Below are 18,845 nucleotides of genomic sequence, written 5' to 3'. Positions count from 1 at the left end.
ACGATCCGTGCAGTAAATTCTGATATTTTATTACTCTAAAGTGAATAAAATTTATCTGCAAAAATGCAATTTATTTTGCATTGGACAATTCGTGAAGCAATTTTCACGGATTTGACATTTGGTCTGGCAAATTTTGAAAACTGCGTATCTCTTAATCCGCGTATATCGAGAACCGCGGTACTTGGGAACAGACTGTATTGATTTACAGGGGTTTTGATTATATTACAGGGTTTTCGGGGATTTTATAGACATGTTCAGCGAGTTGTAGATTCGTTCAGGCATATAATACACTTTTTCAGTGAGATATAAAATTGTTCGGAAGTAGGCGTTGACATGTTCGGTTATACTGTAGAGCTGTCACTTTCGTACTCCTTGGACTGCAGCTTGGATCATTCTCATCAGAAGGTAAACAAACGGTTTTCGTAAAAATATGTTTGTTTTAACTTATTCATGTATTAAACTTAAGGAATGATTATATTAGCTATTTTTAGGACTTTTGAGAGTGATAAATTGAAGCCTGCGGCACAGTGTGTAAACAAAACAAATGACAGCACTACAGAATCGCTGAACATGTCAACGCCTACTTCCGAACAATTGTATATCTCGCTGAAAGAGTCTTTATAGACATGTAGACTCATCATTTCGAACAATTCAATATCTCGCTAAAAGAATCAATTATATGCTCGAACAAATCAACAACTCTCTGAACATATCAATAATATCATCGAAAACCCTGTATATTATTTATTAAAAATTGAATGAGAAATAATTGCTCAATAAAGCGGTAAACTATAAGGAATTTAAAGATTGTGATGATTTTGTTTCTCTTGTTTCTCTAGTGCTTCTAAAATGGCTCAACTGATAGACGGTAAGCAGATTGCCAGGGAAATACAAGAAGAGCTGCGAAAAAAAATCGAGACATGGAAAGCTCAAGGACATCGTTCTCCCCAGCTGACTGCAATATTAATTGGAGATGATCCTGCTAGTACTACTTATGTTAACAACAAAATGAAGGTAAGTAAGGTATCACCTACTAAGGAAATTGAGACCGATTTTATACATTTTTATTAAGTAAATCCAATCCTGTCGTCCCTCCTAAATTTTAACTAAGTTAAATTCAAATTTCAAGAATGTGAGTAAAGCTGCCTTATAATTGATAACAAATCATCCAATAATGATGTAACGAATGAAATCCAATGCCAACGGCAAAAAAAATCAAAATTCAAATCTTTACCATCCTTGAATCGTAGATATAAACGTCTTTAAATGATTGACAGTTGTATCTCATGATTCTCATTCTCTCATGAGTGTCGAACGGATTTCGTCGTTCGAAGCCGGTACTCGCCCCGAGTGTGGCAGTATGCAAGTTGCCCGCTGGATAGGAGCGGTCCCGCGGTACCGCCATCATTCCGCTCATCTTAACAGCATGCCCGTCGTGTGTTCTAACCGCGTATGAACCGCCGTAGAAGGGCTGACTATCCGGCTACATGCTATTAAAGTCCTGAAAATTCCGGCATGATCGCGTAGGCTATTACGCCAACAATAATAATAACAATAAGAAGAACTAAGCACAGCAGTCCACACCTGGGAAAGAGTTTATCTTGACTTAGTTGCTGCAGGCTCTACCGCTACGATACGACAAATGAATAATATATAAAATATATATATTATATATATTATATATATATTTCGTGGAATATATATGTTGGAGCCTAATATATATAATGAGTCCAAGTATAGAGAACCTGTTTATTCTAACTCCAAATTACAACTGCCGGTAAACACGCTTCAAGCCCAGGTGGCCTGCGGGAGCCGCGTTGCGCTGACTTGCAACTGGAGACCGCTGTCGTCTGGTCCCACGGTCGATTGTCACTGGAGACCGCTGTCGTCTGGTCCCACGGTCGCTTGTCACTGGAGACCGCTGTCGTCTGGTGCATTAAGCGATGGACTGTGTGACTTCTCCGGGGGTTGAAGAAGGACGTCCTAGGCCTTGGCTATTCTTATGTTTTCTGCAACGATGCTTTCGTACTATCTTCTTCTGGCATAGGCACATGTAGGCTATTAGTATAATCAAGCTTGTTGTTGTTATCGAAAGACCTCCAATAATGCTTAATATCCAGTTTTTATGCTCATACTGTGACAGTTTCAAATGATCTATCATTTTTCTGTGTATCATGTTTTCTTCCTTCAGGGTCTGCAGGTTGAGTGAGCGGCTTCTGTTAACTTCCAGGTTTAGAAAAGCTCCTTGTATATCTTCTTCGGTGGATAATATTGATTTAGAAACGAATGTCCGATTGTTAAGGGTTACGCTACAATTATTAAACGTCAACAGACTGTTACCAGATATGTAGCGGTCATGCGGTCCACAATCAGAACGGAGTAAGAGCTTATATGCATTGTTGATCAACACCTTATTTTGGGCAATTAGATCGATAAGTGTGTTGTTGTCATTTGTAATGTGGCAGTGACTGACTTTCCCTTGTATAATGGAGACTGAACATTCGTCATAAATCTCTTGAAGGTACTCTTGGTACTGGACAAAATCGTTTGGTTTTGATGTGGTGTATAACTTTTCTGCTGTCTTTATGATTCTTGTAGGGATATTCACTATTCTAGTACCATTGATGATAAGCGGATGTATGGAGATTATATCGGAAACACCGGTTTCTAACTGTGGTACTTCAATGATGTACAAAAGAATATCTTTTTTGTTGCTATTTTCGTAGTGACATAGGCAAGCGCTTCTTCTGGAAAGAAAGTTGATATTCCTTGTTTTTGAATTATCGATTCAATCAATAATTTTTCCCTGAATGATAGAAGTTTGTTGTATGGTATGTTTGCTTTTGCCTTTAGTATGGCATCCTGGATATCTAGAATTATAGAGTTGAGGTTTTCTACATTTAGAAGAAACAATATCGTTTCGTACTCTTTCATTATGATATTTTTCAGTAAGGATTGTTTCGTTATTTCTTCTATGGTATCCACCAGCTTTTGAATCCAACGTTTAGCATGTCGTTGATTTGGACTTGTAGATTGTTAGCAGAAATGAGTTCATTCATTGATGTATTGATGAGCCGAAGATCGCCTGCGTCTGGTGAACCTGCTAGCCATTTCCATGCTGCTCCCAAGGTGTCCCAACGTTTTTTCTTATTTCGCTCTAGTGGCTTGATTTCATAAAAATTGTACATTAATGTTTCGACTCGGCGAGTGGCTATCTTGGTCAATGGTAATTTTTTATCTAAGCTTTTAGGCATATTGTTGAATTTCGTTATGCTTTCTGCTATTACTGTCAGATTAATGGGATGAACTACTTTAATAACGCCAGTTACGATTTTACATTCTTTTCTTTTAATCAAAAGTAAGGGATCATTTCCTAAGTTGCGTATTTCTAGCTTGCTTGTGGTTGCATTTGCCGTTAAAAACATGATTGTTGAAATCAGAACTAAAATCATCTGTAAAGATACACAGTAAAATTTATAAATTAGGTATTTTTCTTGAATCTTTTTATCTTGCTTTTGTTTCGTTTTATGTCTCTAATATTTTTTAATGTTTTATCAGTTATCTGATGTGCTGTAGTTTTATGAGCTCTCGGTTGGGTTTTGGTTCTTATATTTGGTAGTAAAAACTCGTCCTGATTCTCATCAATCTTAGGCGGATTTTCTTTTGTTGAATTAGATTGAATTACTCTATCATGTGACCTAAGGAGGTTGTTTTTGACTTCCTCAAAATTTTTCTGCGCATTGCTTCTGATCTCTTCTGGGTTTAGTTCACTATTTTGGTTGAATATTATTTCATTAGGTGTAAATTTAGTTGCGGAATGTATCGTTTCGTTGTACAGAGTTACGGCGATTTTTACTAGCTGTTTTGTTCCTGCACGTGGAAATTTGTGCTTATTGGTATTGTACAATTCTATTATTGTTGAATGGGTTCTTTCTATCTGGCCGTTGGACTCCGATGAAGATGCGTATTCTAAAGAAGTACCTAACTGGGTTAGAAAATTTTTAAATTGAAATGAGCGGAAAGTTGTCTCATGGTTTGTTATAATTTGACGTGGTGAACCGAAGGTGCTAAAATATTTTGTCATAGCCTTTTGTACATCTATTAGGTTTTTATGTTTAAGTGAATACATTTGCAGGTGTTTTGAAAAAGCGTCTATTACAGAGAGAAAGCTTTCGTGGTTTATTATGAAAATATCTATATACACTCTATCTAGCTGCTTTTCTGTTATGGGCCTTGGGCTTATTTTAATGTTGTAAGGCTTTCGCTCGTATTTATGTGTATTATACACTTCGCAACTATTTGTGAATTGTTTTATGCGTTGCTGCATTTTTGGGATAAAGTAAGATCTTTTTAATTTAGCTTCTACCTCAGTGATTCCTCTGTGAGCACGATTGTGTTCTGTTGATATTAATAGATTTTGCCTGTTTGTTTCTATGACGTCTTCTACTAGAAAGAAGCACATTACAAAATGTCCTTTAACTTTTAAATTTCTTTTGAATGCTTCTTGAATAGTTTGTATCAACATTTCAGGTGCGAGTATTCCAGTTTGTTTTCCGTTATGATATTTCAGTAAGTAGCCCGTTATATCCTGTATTGTGAATTCTGGTTGAATGACTATCGTTCTTTTGATGTTTCCGAAAGGAGACTCTACACTAATCGAACTAGAATGGTCAATTTTAAAAATGATTTGGTTTTTGTAGTAGTTCACTGGTCTCAGACTTGAATGAATGTAGAAATCCGACGAATCTTCCGCTGAATGAATCGTTTGTAATGAAGATGATTGTATTATCATATTCTCTGAACCGTTTGTGTTGTTGTGTGCTAAATAAGAAGAAGGGTTATTGTTTTCTTCATGCGATGGGTTATGGTTTTCATCGAGAAGAGGATTATTGTTCTCTTCACTTTGGCTGTCTCCGTATCTGTAATAGAAAAAATTATATTAGTTTCGTTTTTGTTACATTCTATTTTTCTGCTCAAGGCATCTGCCACGACATTTGTCTTTCCTTCCTTGTACATGATGGTGTAGTCATAATTCTCTAGTTAAATTCTCCAATTAAGAATCTTTAAATTTTTGTTACAGTTTTTTATGTACTGCAATGGTTTATGGTCTGTAAAAAGGGTGAATTTGTTACCATACAGGTATGGTTTAAATGTATTGATACCCCATATTATGGCCAATGCTTCTTTTTCTATGGTACTATAATTGGTCTCACACTTTGTAAGTGTGCGACTTGCAAATGCGATTGGTTGTTCTAGTTTGTCTTGAATTTGTGACAGTACGGCTCCTATTGCATAGTTGCTTGCATCTGTGGTTAAAATAAATGGTGAAGCAAAATCTGGATAGGCTAGTATTTGATCCGATGATATGATTTGCTTGATTGTTGAGAACGCTTTCTTATATTCTTCGTCTGTTACGTCTAAAGTTTGATTTTTCTTGAGATATTTTGTTATTGGTTTTACAATCTTAGAATAATCTTTAATAAATTTTCTATAATATTCTGAAAGTCCAAGAAATTGCTTTATTTGTTTAGCATTTTCGGGTAATTTCCAATCTAATATGTTTTTTTATTTTTTCTGGGTCAGGTTTTATTCCGTCTTGTGTGATAACATGTCCGAGAAATTCGGTTTCCCTTTTCATAAACTCACATTTGTCTAACTGTATTTTCAAATTAAAATCGGCAAGCCTTTTGAGAGTTGAAGTTGTCCAAATGCGATTTTATGTCGTTTCCTATCACGATTATGTCATCTAGGTAAACAAAGGCGATGGTTATAATGTAATCTCGTAGAATGTTATTCATTGCGCGTTGGAATGTAGCGGGTGCATTTTTCAATCCAAACGGCATTCTATTGAAATGGAAAAATGCGGTTTTTTCTTTATCTTCTGGGTCCATTTCTATCTGGTGGAATCCGGATTGTAAATCAATTGTAGTGAAATAATTAGCTTTTCCCAAACTGTCTAAAATTTCTTCGATCTGTGGGATCGGAATTTTTTCACTAATTGTTTTTTCCTTTAATTTCCTATAATCTATTACTACCCTAATTTTCCGTTTGCCTGACGCGTCACCTTTCTTGGGGACTACCCAAATAGGAGAAGAATATGGGCTAGCTGAATGGCTTATGATACCATCTTTGAGAAGTTCATTAATTTGCTCCTCAACATCTTTCTTAAATGAGAAAGGGAACCTATACGTTTTGGTGTAAACTGGTTGGTTATCTATCGTAGGAATTTTGTGTTGAATTTCTGGAGTGGCTGTTAATTTCTCTCCTGCTTTCAAAATAACCTTTTGATTTTCCAAAATTGTTTTGAAAAGTTTGTCCTTCTCGAATTCTGACAAGTGATTTGTGAAGTATTACAGAGAGAAAGCTTTCGTGGTTTATTATGAAAATATCTATATACACTCTATCTAGCTGCTTTTCTGTTATGGGCCTTGGGCTTATTTTAATGTTGTAAGGCTTTCGCTCGTATTTATGTGTATTATACACTTCGCAACTATTTGTGAATTGTTTTATGCGTTGCTGCATTTTTGGGATAAAGTAAGATCTTTTTAATTTAGCTTCTACCTCAGTGATTCCTCTGTGAGCACGATTGTGTTCTGTTGATATTAATAGATTTTGCCTGTTTGTTTCTATGACGTCTTCTACTAGAAAGAAGCACATTACAAAATGTCCTTTAACTTTTAAATTTCTTTTGAATGCTTCTTGAATAGTTTGTATCAACATTTCAGGTGCGAGTATTCCAGTTTGTTTTCCGTTATGATATTTCAGTAAGTAGCCCGTTATATCCTGTATTGTGAATTCTGGTTGAATGACTATCGTTCTTTTGATGTTTCCGAAAGGAGACTCTACACTAATCGAACTAGAATGGTCAATTTTAAAAATGATTTGGTTTTTGTAGTAGTTCACTGGTCTCAGACTTGAATGAATGTAGAAATCCGACGAATCTTCCGCTGAATGAATCGTTTGTAATGAAGATGATTGTATTATCATATTCTCTGAACCGTTTGTGTTGTTGTGTGCTAAATAAGAAGAAGGGTTATTGTTTTCTTCATGCGATGGGTTATGGTTTTCATCGAGAAGAGGATTATTGTTCTCTTCACTTTGGCTGTCTCCGTATCTGTAATAGAAAAAATTATATTAGTTTCGTTTTTGTTACATTCTATTTTTCTGCTCAAGGCATCTGCCACGACATTTGTCTTTCCTTCCTTGTACATGATGGTGTAGTCATAATTCTCTAGTTAAATTCTCCAATTAAGAATCTTTAAATTTTTGTTACAGTTTTTTATGTACTGCAATGGTTTATGGTCTGTAAAAAGGGTGAATTTGTTACCATACAGGTATGGTTTAAATGTATTGATACCCCATATTATGGCCAATGCTTCTTTTTCTATGGTACTATAATTGGTCTCACACTTTGTAAGTGTGCGACTTGCAAATGCGATTGGTTGTTCTAGTTTGTCTTGAATTTGTGACAGTACGGCTCCTATTGCATAGTTGCTTGCATCTGTGGTTAAAATAAATGGTGAAGCAAAATCTGGATAGGCTAGTATTTGATCCGATGATATGATTTGCTTGATTGTTGAGAACGCTTTCTTATATTCTTCGTCTGTTACGTCTAAAGTTTGATTTTTCTTGAGATATTTTGTTATTGGTTTTACAATCTTAGAATAATCTTTAATAAATTTTCTATAATATTCTGAAAGTCCAAGAAATTGCTTTATTTGTTTAGCATTTTCGGGTAATTTCCAATCTAATATGTTTTTTTATTTTTTCTGGGTCAGGTTTTATTCCGTCTTGTGTGATAACATGTCCGAGAAATTCGGTTTCCCTTTTCATAAACTCACATTTGTCTAACTGTATTTTCAAATTAAAATCGGCAAGCCTTTTGAGAGTTGAAGTTGTCCAAATGCGATTTTATGTCGTTTCCTATCACGATTATGTCATCTAGGTAAACAAAGGCGATGGTTATAATGTAATCTCGTAGAATGTTATTCATTGCGCGTTGGAATGTAGCGGGTGCATTTTTCAATCCAAACGGCATTCTATTGAAATGGAAAAATGCGGTTTTTTCTTTATCTTTTGGGTCCATTTCTATCTGGTGGAATCCGGATTGTAAATCAATTGTAGTGAAATAATTAGCTTTTCCCAAACTGTCTAAAATTTCTTCGATCTGTGGGATCGGAATTTTTTCACTAATCGTTTTTTCCTTTAATTTCCTATAATCTATTACTACCCTAATTTTCCGTTTGCCTGACGCGTCACCTTTCTTGGGGACTACCCAAATAGGAGAAGAATATGGGCTAGCTGAATGGCTTATGATACCATCTTTGAGAAGTTCATTAATTTGCTCCTCAACATCTTTCTTAAATGAGAAAGGGAACCTATACGTTTTGGTGTAAACTGGTTGGTTATCTATCGTAGGAATTTTGTGTTGAATTTCTGGAGTGGCTGTTAATTTCTCTCCTGCTTTCAAAATAACCTTTTGATTTTCCAAAATTGTTTTGAAAAGTTTGTCCTTCTCGAATTCTGACAAGTGATTTGTGAAGTATTACAGAGAGAAAGCTTTCGTGGTTTATTATGAAAATATCTATATACACTCTATCTAGCTGCTTTTCTGTTATGGGCCTTGGGCTTATTTTAATGTTGTAAGGCTTTCGCTCGTATTTATGTGTATTATACACTTCGCAACTATTTGTGAATTGTTTTATGCGTTGCTGCATTTTTGGGATAAAGTAAGATCTTTTTAATTTAGCTTCTACCTCAGTGATTCCTCTGTGAGCACGATTGTGTTCTGTTGATATTAATAGATTTTGCCTGTTTGTTTCTATGACGTCTTCTACTAGAAAGAAGCACATTACAAAATGTCCTTTAACTTTTAAATTTCTTTTGAATGCTTCTTGAATAGTTTGTATCAACATTTCAGGTGCGAGTATTCCAGTTTGTTTTCCGTTATGATATTTCAGTAAGTAGCCCGTTATATCCTGTATTGTGAATTCTGGTTGAATGACTATCGTTCTTTTGATGTTTCCGAAAGGAGACTCTACACTAATCGAACTAGAATGGTCAATTTTAAAAATGATTTGGTTTTTGTAGTAGTTCACTGGTCTCAGACTTGAATGAATGTAGAAATCCGACGAATCTTCCGCTGAATGAATCGTTTGTAATGAAGATGATTGTATTATCATATTCTCTGAACCGTTTGTGTTGTTGTGTGCTAAATAAGAAGAAGGGTTATTGTTTTCTTCATGCGATGGGTTATGGTTTTCATCGAGAAGAGGATTATTGTTCTCTTCACTTTGGCTGTCTCCGTATCTGTAATAGAAAAAATTATATTAGTTTCGTTTTTGTTACATTCTATTTTTCTGCTCAAGGCATCTGCCACGACATTTGTCTTTCCTTCCTTGTACATGATGGTGTAGTCATAATTCTCTAGTTAAATTCTCCAATTAAGAATCTTTAAATTTTTGTTACAGTTTTTTATGTACTGCAATGGTTTATGGTCTGTAAAAAGGGTGAATTTGTTACCATACAGGTATGGTTTAAATGTATTGATACCCCATATTATGGCCAATGCTTCTTTTTCTATGGTACTATAATTGGTCTCACACTTTGTAAGTGTGCGACTTGCAAATGCGATTGGTTGTTCTAGTTTGTCTTGAATTTGTGACAGTACGGCTCCTATTGCATAGTTGCTTGCATCTGTGGTTAAAATAAATGGTGAAGCAAAATCTGGATAGGCTAGTATTTGATCCGATGATATGATTTGCTTGATTGTTGAGAACGCTTTCTTATATTCTTCGTCTGTTACGTCTAAAGTTTGATTTTTCTTGAGATATTTTGTTATTGGTTTTACAATCTTAGAATAATCTTTAATAAATTTTCTATAATATTCTGAAAGTCCAAGAAATTGCTTTATTTGTTTAGCATTTTCGGGTAATTTCCAATCTAATATGTTTTTTTATTTTTTCTGGGTCAGGTTTTATTCCGTCTTGTGTGATAACATGTCCGAGAAATTCGGTTTCCCTTTTCATAAACTCACATTTGTCTAACTGTATTTTCAAATTAAAATCGGCAAGCCTTTTGAGAGTTGAAGTTGTCCAAATGCGATTTTATGTCGTTTCCTATCACGATTATGTCATCTAGGTAAACAAAGGCGATGGTTATAATGTAATCTCGTAGAATGTTATTCATTGCGCGTTGGAATGTAGCGGGTGCATTTTTCAATCCAAACGGCATTCTATTGAAATGGAAAAATGCGGTTTTTTCTTTATCTTTTGGGTCCATTTCTATCTGGTGGAATCCGGATTGTAAATCAATTGTAGTGAAATAATTAGCTTTTCCCAAACTGTCTAAAATTTCTTCGATCAGTGGGATCGGAATTTTTTCACTAATCGTTTTTTCCTTTAATTTCCTATAATCTATTACTACCCTAATTTTCCGTTTGCCTGACGCGTCACCTTTCTTGGGGACTACCCAAATAGGAGAAGAATATGGGCTAGCTGAATGGCTTATGATACCATCTTTGAGAAGTTCATTAATTTGCTCCTCAACATCTTTCTTAAATGAGAAAGGGAACCTATACGTTTTGGTGTAAACTGGTTGGTTATCTATCGTAGGAATTTTGTGTTGAATTTCTGGAGTGGCTGTTAATTTCTCTCCTGCTTTCAAAATAACCTTTTGATTTTCCAAAATTGTTTTGAAAAGTTTGTCCTTCTCGAATTCTGACAAGTGATTTGTTTGTATGCATTTATTCAGGTCATCCTCAGATAATCTGTTTTCTGATGCTGGGGCCCTTTCCGTTTGAAGCTCGTAGGCTGAAATTTCAGCCTGTCAGCTGTTTGCATTTTATAGCAGTTTTCGAGCATCTATCTTAATGGGTATAACATACAGATGAGCTTATCCCAAGGTGCATGAATTTAGAAGGCTGATTTTTATCGCTTCTGTTTTCTGAATGAAGATTTATTAAGACTGTTTTATGTATTCGTCAAGTCCCCAGAAAGCTCGTTGAAGCAAAAGTTTTCACTCGTTCTGTCAAAAAGTGGTATTCAAATTTGGTTATAAACAAAATGCTATGAGACCACCTGGACTACATACACTTTGATTCCAGATTCCATCACCTGATTTCTTTAATCCACCTTGGGATAAATGTAAACAACACCGTGTTTTCGAGCAGGTACTCGAATCTAATTCTAGCTTTTAGGCTAAAATTTTCTAGACTGAAAATCGCAGGCTAGTTTTTTGTGTGGTTTTGTATGGAGTGTTTACATGATTTCAGCCTCCAACTGTCAAACTCCATACAAAAAACTAACTAGAATTGTGAAGGCCCCCGCTATCGGTATCGGCGTTATGGTTTCAAAATTGTATACTTTTATGTCCAATAAGCTAGTAAACGTTGGTTTCGTCTTTTTACTTGTAAGAATTCTTACTGTGGTTTTTCCTTTATTTGAATTATATAGTCCGGGCTCAATGATTGTTGAGTCAGTAAGTTTCATGAAACTTGGAACAAACCAATCACTAGCAATTTCTGCAGAATAGGCGAACAATTTCTTTGCTGGGAAATACTTTTTAAATGACAATTTATTGCCTATAATTTCAATTTCTTCGGTATTGTAATTTATTATCGCTCTGTTCTTTGCCAATTCTTCCGATCCTATTAGGCCATCGAAAAAATTGTGAAACTTTAACACGTAATAAGTTTGTGCTGGAAGATTGCAACAGATAAGATTAGCTTTCCCCTTTTCTTTGATATTGTAAGTTCCAGCAACATTTGTAATGCTTTTGTTTTTTGTAGGGATGCAATTTTCTATAATACCTGGAGAAATTATGTTTTTATTTGCCCCGGTATCGATTAGTAGATTAATAGTCTTATTTGTTTTTGTATTCGTGCTACTTATGTAGGGCAAATAGTCTAAGTTATTCTGTGTGTCTTTTGTACCCAACAAAAATTCAAATCCACGTTTCCTTCTTCTTCAGACTCGGATGGGCTATCAGTATGATGCACTTCATTATTATGAAGCTGCTTTCGATTTAATGTTAATTTACTTTTTGTAGATTCCACTTCCATTGGTTGTGGAAACGATTGTTTGATTTCATTTTTATCGTTAGAACGATAAGTTGCAAGAAATTTATCTTTCGGTTTTGTTTCGTAGTTTTTCGAAAACTGTTTCCCATCTCTAGTTACCTTAATGGGATGGTTCTGATAAAAATGTTCTTTAGAAAATTCTTTTCTTTCTTTTGTCCTTTGTAGTTCCGCGTTAGCGGTGGCTTCATTACATCTAAATTTGCATACAAAGGCGTATGCTGCCTCTAAATCCTCTGGACACGCGGCTTGCGCATACCCAAAGTATGGCTGTTTCAAGCCGGATAAAAAGGCGGCTAACCCATCTTCGTCAATAAATGCGTTTATCGCATCCCAATTATTGCGAAACTTTTTCTTTCTGCTTTGCCTGGAATTTAATATTTTGGAGTATTTCATTAATTTTACTATAATATTTATGAATGGTCATGTTCTCCGTCATTTTTGTTTGCCAGAGTTGACTTTTGTAATAAGTCATTTCTTGACGATCTCCTAAGGCGTTTGTAAAAATCACTTTGATTTCGTCAAAATTTTGGGGGTTTCCTGCTAGGCATATTATATCCTTGGCTTTTCCCTCTATTTTATTAATAATTGCTGTTACAAAGATATTAAATTGCGGTTCTGGAACTAAATTTTTAAAAATGTTTAGCGTGTTTTCGGCTGTGCTCAGCCACGCTGATAATTGTTTCTTGTTTCCGTCATAAGTCGGAATCGACTTTATGGGATCGGGAATTCTGAAAAACGCTTCCGCACTAGCTATTACAGGTGTTACTAACATCGCTTGCTTGGACAGTAAAGAACGCGCTGGTTAAAAAGTTTATTATACTTATATTTATATTATATTACTTTGGTAGTATATTTGAAGTAATATCTGTTATATGAAGGATGCTTTAAAAATTCACAATAACGGTGAAATATTTGTGGTTACCCGATATTTATCAAAGAAATTATTATTTTACATTTATATTCTTGATTGTTGACCATTGATTGAAAATCAATAAATTTTTCATTTTTCAAAAAAAAAATAAAAACAACCATGTAGATTTGCAAGAACTGTATAGATTACACGGTTATTGAACATTTTGTTTATTTTGTTACAAAATGTAATGATCATACTTCTCAACTATTAGAATATATTCAGATTTAAAGTTGGTTTTCTTGGTTTACATATATGATAGCAATAACTCTCCACATCCTAGCCATCCCCCAACCCCCTCCCTGGGCACACAAGCTGTTACTAATAACAACTAAACACTATTTTTCGGTGCACTTTTAGGCTGCAGCTGATGTTGGAATCGAAAGTAAAACAGAACGCTTCGGTACTGAAATTACGGAAGAGCAACTTCTTGAACGTATTGACCAATTAAACAATGATGACGCAGTTGATGGAATTTTGATTCAGTTACCGGTACCTAATCATATTGATGAAAGAAAAGTGTGTAATGCAGTATCATGCGACAAAGATGTGGATGGCTTCAACGAACGTAATATTGGTCGACTTTGTTTGGATATGAATACCTTGATTCCGTGTACACCGTTAGGAGTGCAGGAACTAATTAAACGAACAGGAATTGAAACCTTTGGGAAGAATGCTGTTGTTGTAGGCAGATCAAAAAATGTGGGAATGCCAATAGCTATGTTGTTGCACGCAGATGGACGAAATGACACATGTGCCATGGACTGTACAGTAACTATATGCCACCGGTTTACTCCACCTCAAGAACTTAAAAGGTTTTGTCGAACAGCTGATATAATAGTGACGGCTACTGGTGTTCCGGGACTTATAACATCAGATATGATCAAAGAGGGAGCTGCTATAATTGATGTTGGTATAACTAGAATAACAGATCCATCAACAGGGAAAAAGAAGTTAGTAGGAGATGTTGATTTCGAAGGTAAGTTTCGTCTATCAAGTTTTATGTTAAAATGTTGACACTTTTTTCTTACTAGAGGTGCGCAAAAAAGCTGGCTTGATTACTCCAGTGCCGGGAGGAGTTGGACCTATGACTGTTGCGATGCTGATGAAAAATACAATAATTGCTGCTAAGAACTTGGCTAAGAAAAGAAATGAATCTTAAATGTTGTTATTATGTATTAAATAATATTGGAATTTCATGTAACAATCGTAACATATGTTCATTGTTTTTTTTATTACTCATTAACATCATATGTCAAATCTATTCGAATCTAGCGATTTTCACGCACCTATAGTTTGAAACCAAAATTACACACGTAAGTTGGCAACCGGCATACCCTTGTATTCCATATTCCATATTTGACGTATTCAGTAACGGGTTTCTTAGGTAAGCAATATCCGGCATCGCGAATAAAGGAATAATAAAGTCGTTTAAAGTTTATTTTGGTTAAACCGAGTTCTTTTGTTGTTCATTCTTATTAAAATAAACTATCATCAAAAGAGCTAACAATTGCACGATAATCACATACATGCGGACACCGCGATGCACGGTTTATTGGGGCTGAAAACGGCAGCATAATACCGCGTATCTCGAATTTCCGCGTAAGTCGAATCTCGTTATTTCTAGCCAAAATATGTTAACCGCGCGGCTACATGAGGTGAAATATACAGCGAAATTAACTATTTGACTAGTGAAATATCTGACAGGACCAGCTAAAGGGTTGGGGGAGACACAACATCCGCTTTCAAAATTCGATTAAAAATAATATCTTCTTAAGCAGAACATTCCCTAATTGGAAGAAATTATGAACTGTTGACTCAAAATTGATGAAGTACAGTCTGTTCCCGAGTTACGCGGTTTCTGCGTTCTCGGCGAATCCGCGTAACTCGAATATCCGGGTAAGTCGAATTTCACATTTTTTGAATAAACTACTATTCATTGATCAGAATTTTTGATTTTATTTAGTACTTTTATACACTTTATCATTTATTTGATATGATTTGTGCGAAAAATTCGAATATTTCTGGCTTTTAAGCGGTTTCAATTTGTTAGCAAAAATGCAATTCATACCGAACTTGAAGCAAATTGGACTGATTTGACATTTGATCTGTCAAATTTAGAAATCCGCGTATCTCCGATTCCGCGTAAGTCGAGAACCGCGCAACTCGGGAACAGACTGTACTCGATATTGAAGTTAATTAATGGATTTAAATACGATTTTTTTGGACGTTATTTGTTTACATTGCACATCAGCTGGTTGCTGTGATGCTTTATCCGTCAGATATTTCGCCTGTCAAATGCGTTCGGGGATCGGGTTGAATGCACAGTGGGCGATATTAGTCCGGACGTTACAGCTCGGCTATCCTGAACAATAAACTGCCCTCAATTTCCTAATCACTGGACTCGGTCCAACGTCGCAACTTATTCGCTTCTAGAACCCCATTGAAGGGTAGTTGTGTGAGTTGACATCCTTCTACATCGCGTTCCACGTACCTAGCATGAGGCAACACTTTATGGATGACGTAAGGTCCCCTGAATTTAGGGTTGAGCTTCTTATTACCGCTATCGGTCGTATCAGAGTAACGTATAGCCACTAAGTCACCTTCCTTACAGGGTTTCACACTTTATCTCAAGACCGCGGGACCTCTTCCCGAATCTGTCTTAGCCAAAGCCAAGATTGCGGTATGATGCTTGAAAACGTTGATGATACCTGAATTCATCGGATGCAATGCTGAATCTGCGGCACATTTCTCGAACACACTGTTCCGCGCCGAGGACATGCGGTCGAATATTTTTTTACACGGATAACCACCAAGAAAAATCATTTGCGACCATGAAGCAGCTTTTACTAGCATTCAGTTCCAAGACTTTTTAGCTAATTTCGGAACCGTAATAGAATTCGCTTCCTCATCAGAGTCAAATGGCCAAATAGAAAAAACTCATAGTACTATCATTGAAATTTATAATACTAACAAACACAAATTCATCAATAACTCATCTCCTGAAATAGTGCAAATAGCGAACTCAATGTACAACGATACTGTTCATTCAGTCACCACTTATACCCCTAATGAAATTATTTTTAATCCAGGGTATACGATAAACCCACCAGAAATAGCCGATAACGCCGACAAAATTTTCAAAAATGTAAAAAAAGAACCTTCAGCTAGCTGCAAATAGAATGAAGAAAAATAACGACAAAAAAAGAAATTGCACCTGCTGTAAATGAAGGACATGATGTTTATATAAAGAAAAACACTAGAAAAAAGCTAGATCCACGCTTTTCAAAATCAAAATGTTTGGTTAATAATGAAAAAACCATTCAAATTGGGCCAAGAAATGTCAAACGCAATAAAAATAAAATAAAACGCATAAGAACATAATTGTACATGAAACTAATATTTTTTATATATTTACAGGATTTGACGTCTCAAAAAAAGAAAAAAAAAAGAAAAAAAAAAGAACAGACGACTGGCTGAGCACAATTTTTTATTTTTTCCATTCTCTTTTTAGCAAAAAAAAAACTAAAGAAGAAAAAAAAGGATCGCAGTGGTACGACTCATTGTCGCTCATTTAAATTTAAAGCATTTAAATTAGGAAAAGAAACTTGATAAAAAAGGGTTAGGAAATCGAAGGAATCACAGGAAATAGCAAATTAAATCATTAATTGAAAAATGAATAATTTTGAATTTAAATTTTTTTCTGCTGCACGACAAGACGTCGTCAGAATAGTTATGTTGATGGTCATTCTAATGATAGCTCATATTAAAGCCCAAGAATTAAAAATAACTAGTTTGATTGATCAACCAATTTTAATTCTAGAGAAACATAATTGCAAAATTCAAATCGGTAATATCAATATAATACATGAGGTAAACATAACAGAAATTGAAAATACAATGCACCTATTAACTCAAGTAGCTTTTCGCCCAACCAATAGTCCTCTATCAATAATTGCAAAGCATAAGGTTAGAAACTTATATTCTAATTTTAATCTCATAAGACCAAGGAAGCGTTTGATAAGAAGCGTAGAAGCTATAGGCTCGGTTTGGAAATGGATTGGAGGAAGCCCGGATGCACATGACCTGCAAATCATCAACAGTACAATGAACGATTTGATAGAGAGTAATAATCAGCAATTCCTAGTAAATGAAAATCTTGGAATGAAAATTAAAAACCTCACCAACGAAATGAAGCAGATGATTGAAAATAGAAACGACATTCTTCTTAATGAATTAGACATGCTGACGGCAATTATCAATATAGATACAATTAACAAGATATTAGAAGATATACAAGAAGCGATATCGTTATCCAAAATGTCTATTACAAGCAGCAAACTTCTATCACCACGCGAAATTGCTATTATACAACAGCTATTAGAAGACCAAGGAGTTAAAAGCGATATTCCTGACGAGATCATTTCTTATGTCACTCCTAAAATAGCAGTCAACAACAACAAACTGCTCTACATACTTAAAGTGCCAGAGTTGCAAAAGGAGGAGTCAAAAGTAATAGAACTACTAGCACTGAATCACAATAACTCGTTAATCAAAGACTATCCAAGGCAACTCGTGAAACAGAAAAAGAAACTATATACAACAAAGAACCCAGAGAAATACGTACAAAAGTATTCTGATATCATGGATTTTTTTGATAACTGCATCGCTCCATTAGTAATGGGGAAATAGAGCCATTGTGTAATAGTTCCGGAAAACGAAACAACAGCTAAAATGATAGGTGATAATCAACTTCTTATTGAAAACGCAAAAGATCATTTGGTAACATCCGATTGTGGACCGAACGATCGACATTTGAATGGAAACTTCTTATTAACTTTTTCTAATTGCACCATACAATTCAGAAACAAAAGCTTCACATCAGAAGAAATCCATGTCAAGAGTCCAGCTGTATATGGGACAGTATTCAACATCGCAATTCATCGAAAAGTTGTCGAAACTCCTTTAGCCTCCCTGGATGATAGAACATTGACGAATCGCAAACACATCGAACACATCTACTTGCAACAATATAAAAATATTACTTGGAATTGGAGCTTATTAACTGGACTGGGAGTGTCCACTACAGTATCTATTGCCATTATCATATTTGCCTATTTTTACTTTAGTCGTTTCATCTCAGCCATATCAAATCAGATAGAAAAGAGGAAATCTCGCTCACAGAAGTCGTCACGAAACCATCGTAGAGAAAATAATCTCGAAGACAGTATAAACGCATGAGGACACGCTTTTTTTTCACCCCTTGGAGGAGTTATGTGGCATTGGACACCATCACGTGGCACGACACAATGCTTTACCATGTTGCAGCGCGGCACATTCCATCTCTTCTATTTTTCACGGGCGCGCATCATCGGACACCAGCCGGGCCGACAACGCAGACAGCACGGTCGCGCGACATCGGACACCAGCCGGACGCAGACAGCTCCCACAAACATACACCGCCAACCGAGGTAGAATTAATGTGAGAGTTTTAGTTTTAGTTTAGAACTCATTGGAGTAACATTTAATCTTTTTGAATAAAAAGCCGAATAATAAATGTACACCGCATAATTGGCGCAGCCGGGTAGGCACTAAAGAAAAGTGACGTCATAGTGAGAAACAGTGGAAAGTACTGAACTAATAACACAGTACAACAGTGATCCCGCAAAGTGCATCGTGATCTACGAGCATCGAGCATCCACAAGCACCAAGGACGGCAACGTCGCTGAGGAGTTGAGGATCCCCCCGCTAAGACGCACACGGAGCACCGTCATTGTTTTCTTGGCCTTCGCCCAAACACGACTTCAACATAAACCGTGTGAGTATTTAGTGTTGAGTTTCTGTGCGTGAAATCGT

The 18,845-nt window shown here is 35.7% G+C and overlaps 1 protein-coding gene across 5 annotated transcripts in view; it reads left to right on the top strand.

Annotated features, from left to right (window-relative positions):
- The window catches only part of LOC120898050 (bifunctional methylenetetrahydrofolate dehydrogenase/cyclohydrolase, mitochondrial), a 38,704-nt gene extending 24,259 nt beyond the window's left edge, over window positions 1-14,445 (top strand). For all 5 annotated transcript variants that reach the window (XM_040303388.1, XM_040303383.1, XM_040303386.1 and 2 more), the window contains 3 exons: window positions 840-1,014; window positions 13,350-13,968; window positions 14,024-14,445. In XM_040303388.1, coding sequence (XP_040159322.1) covers window positions 850-1,014; window positions 13,350-13,968; window positions 14,024-14,151 — 912 coding nt within the window. In that variant the 5' untranslated portion in view covers window positions 840-849 and the 3' untranslated portion in view covers window positions 14,152-14,445. The remainder of the gene's footprint in view (window positions 1-839; window positions 1,015-13,349; window positions 13,969-14,023) is intronic.
- Window positions 14,446-18,845: the final 4,400 nt, after the last annotated feature.

The sequence above is a fragment of the Anopheles arabiensis genome, chromosome 2 (genome assembly GCF_016920715.1).
Source record: "Anopheles arabiensis isolate DONGOLA chromosome 2, AaraD3, whole genome shotgun sequence".
NCBI lineage: Eukaryota > Metazoa > Arthropoda > Insecta > Diptera > Culicidae > Anopheles > Anopheles arabiensis.
The sequence above is the reverse complement of the archived record's forward strand: the minus strand, read 5'-3'. Positions and strand labels throughout refer to the sequence as shown.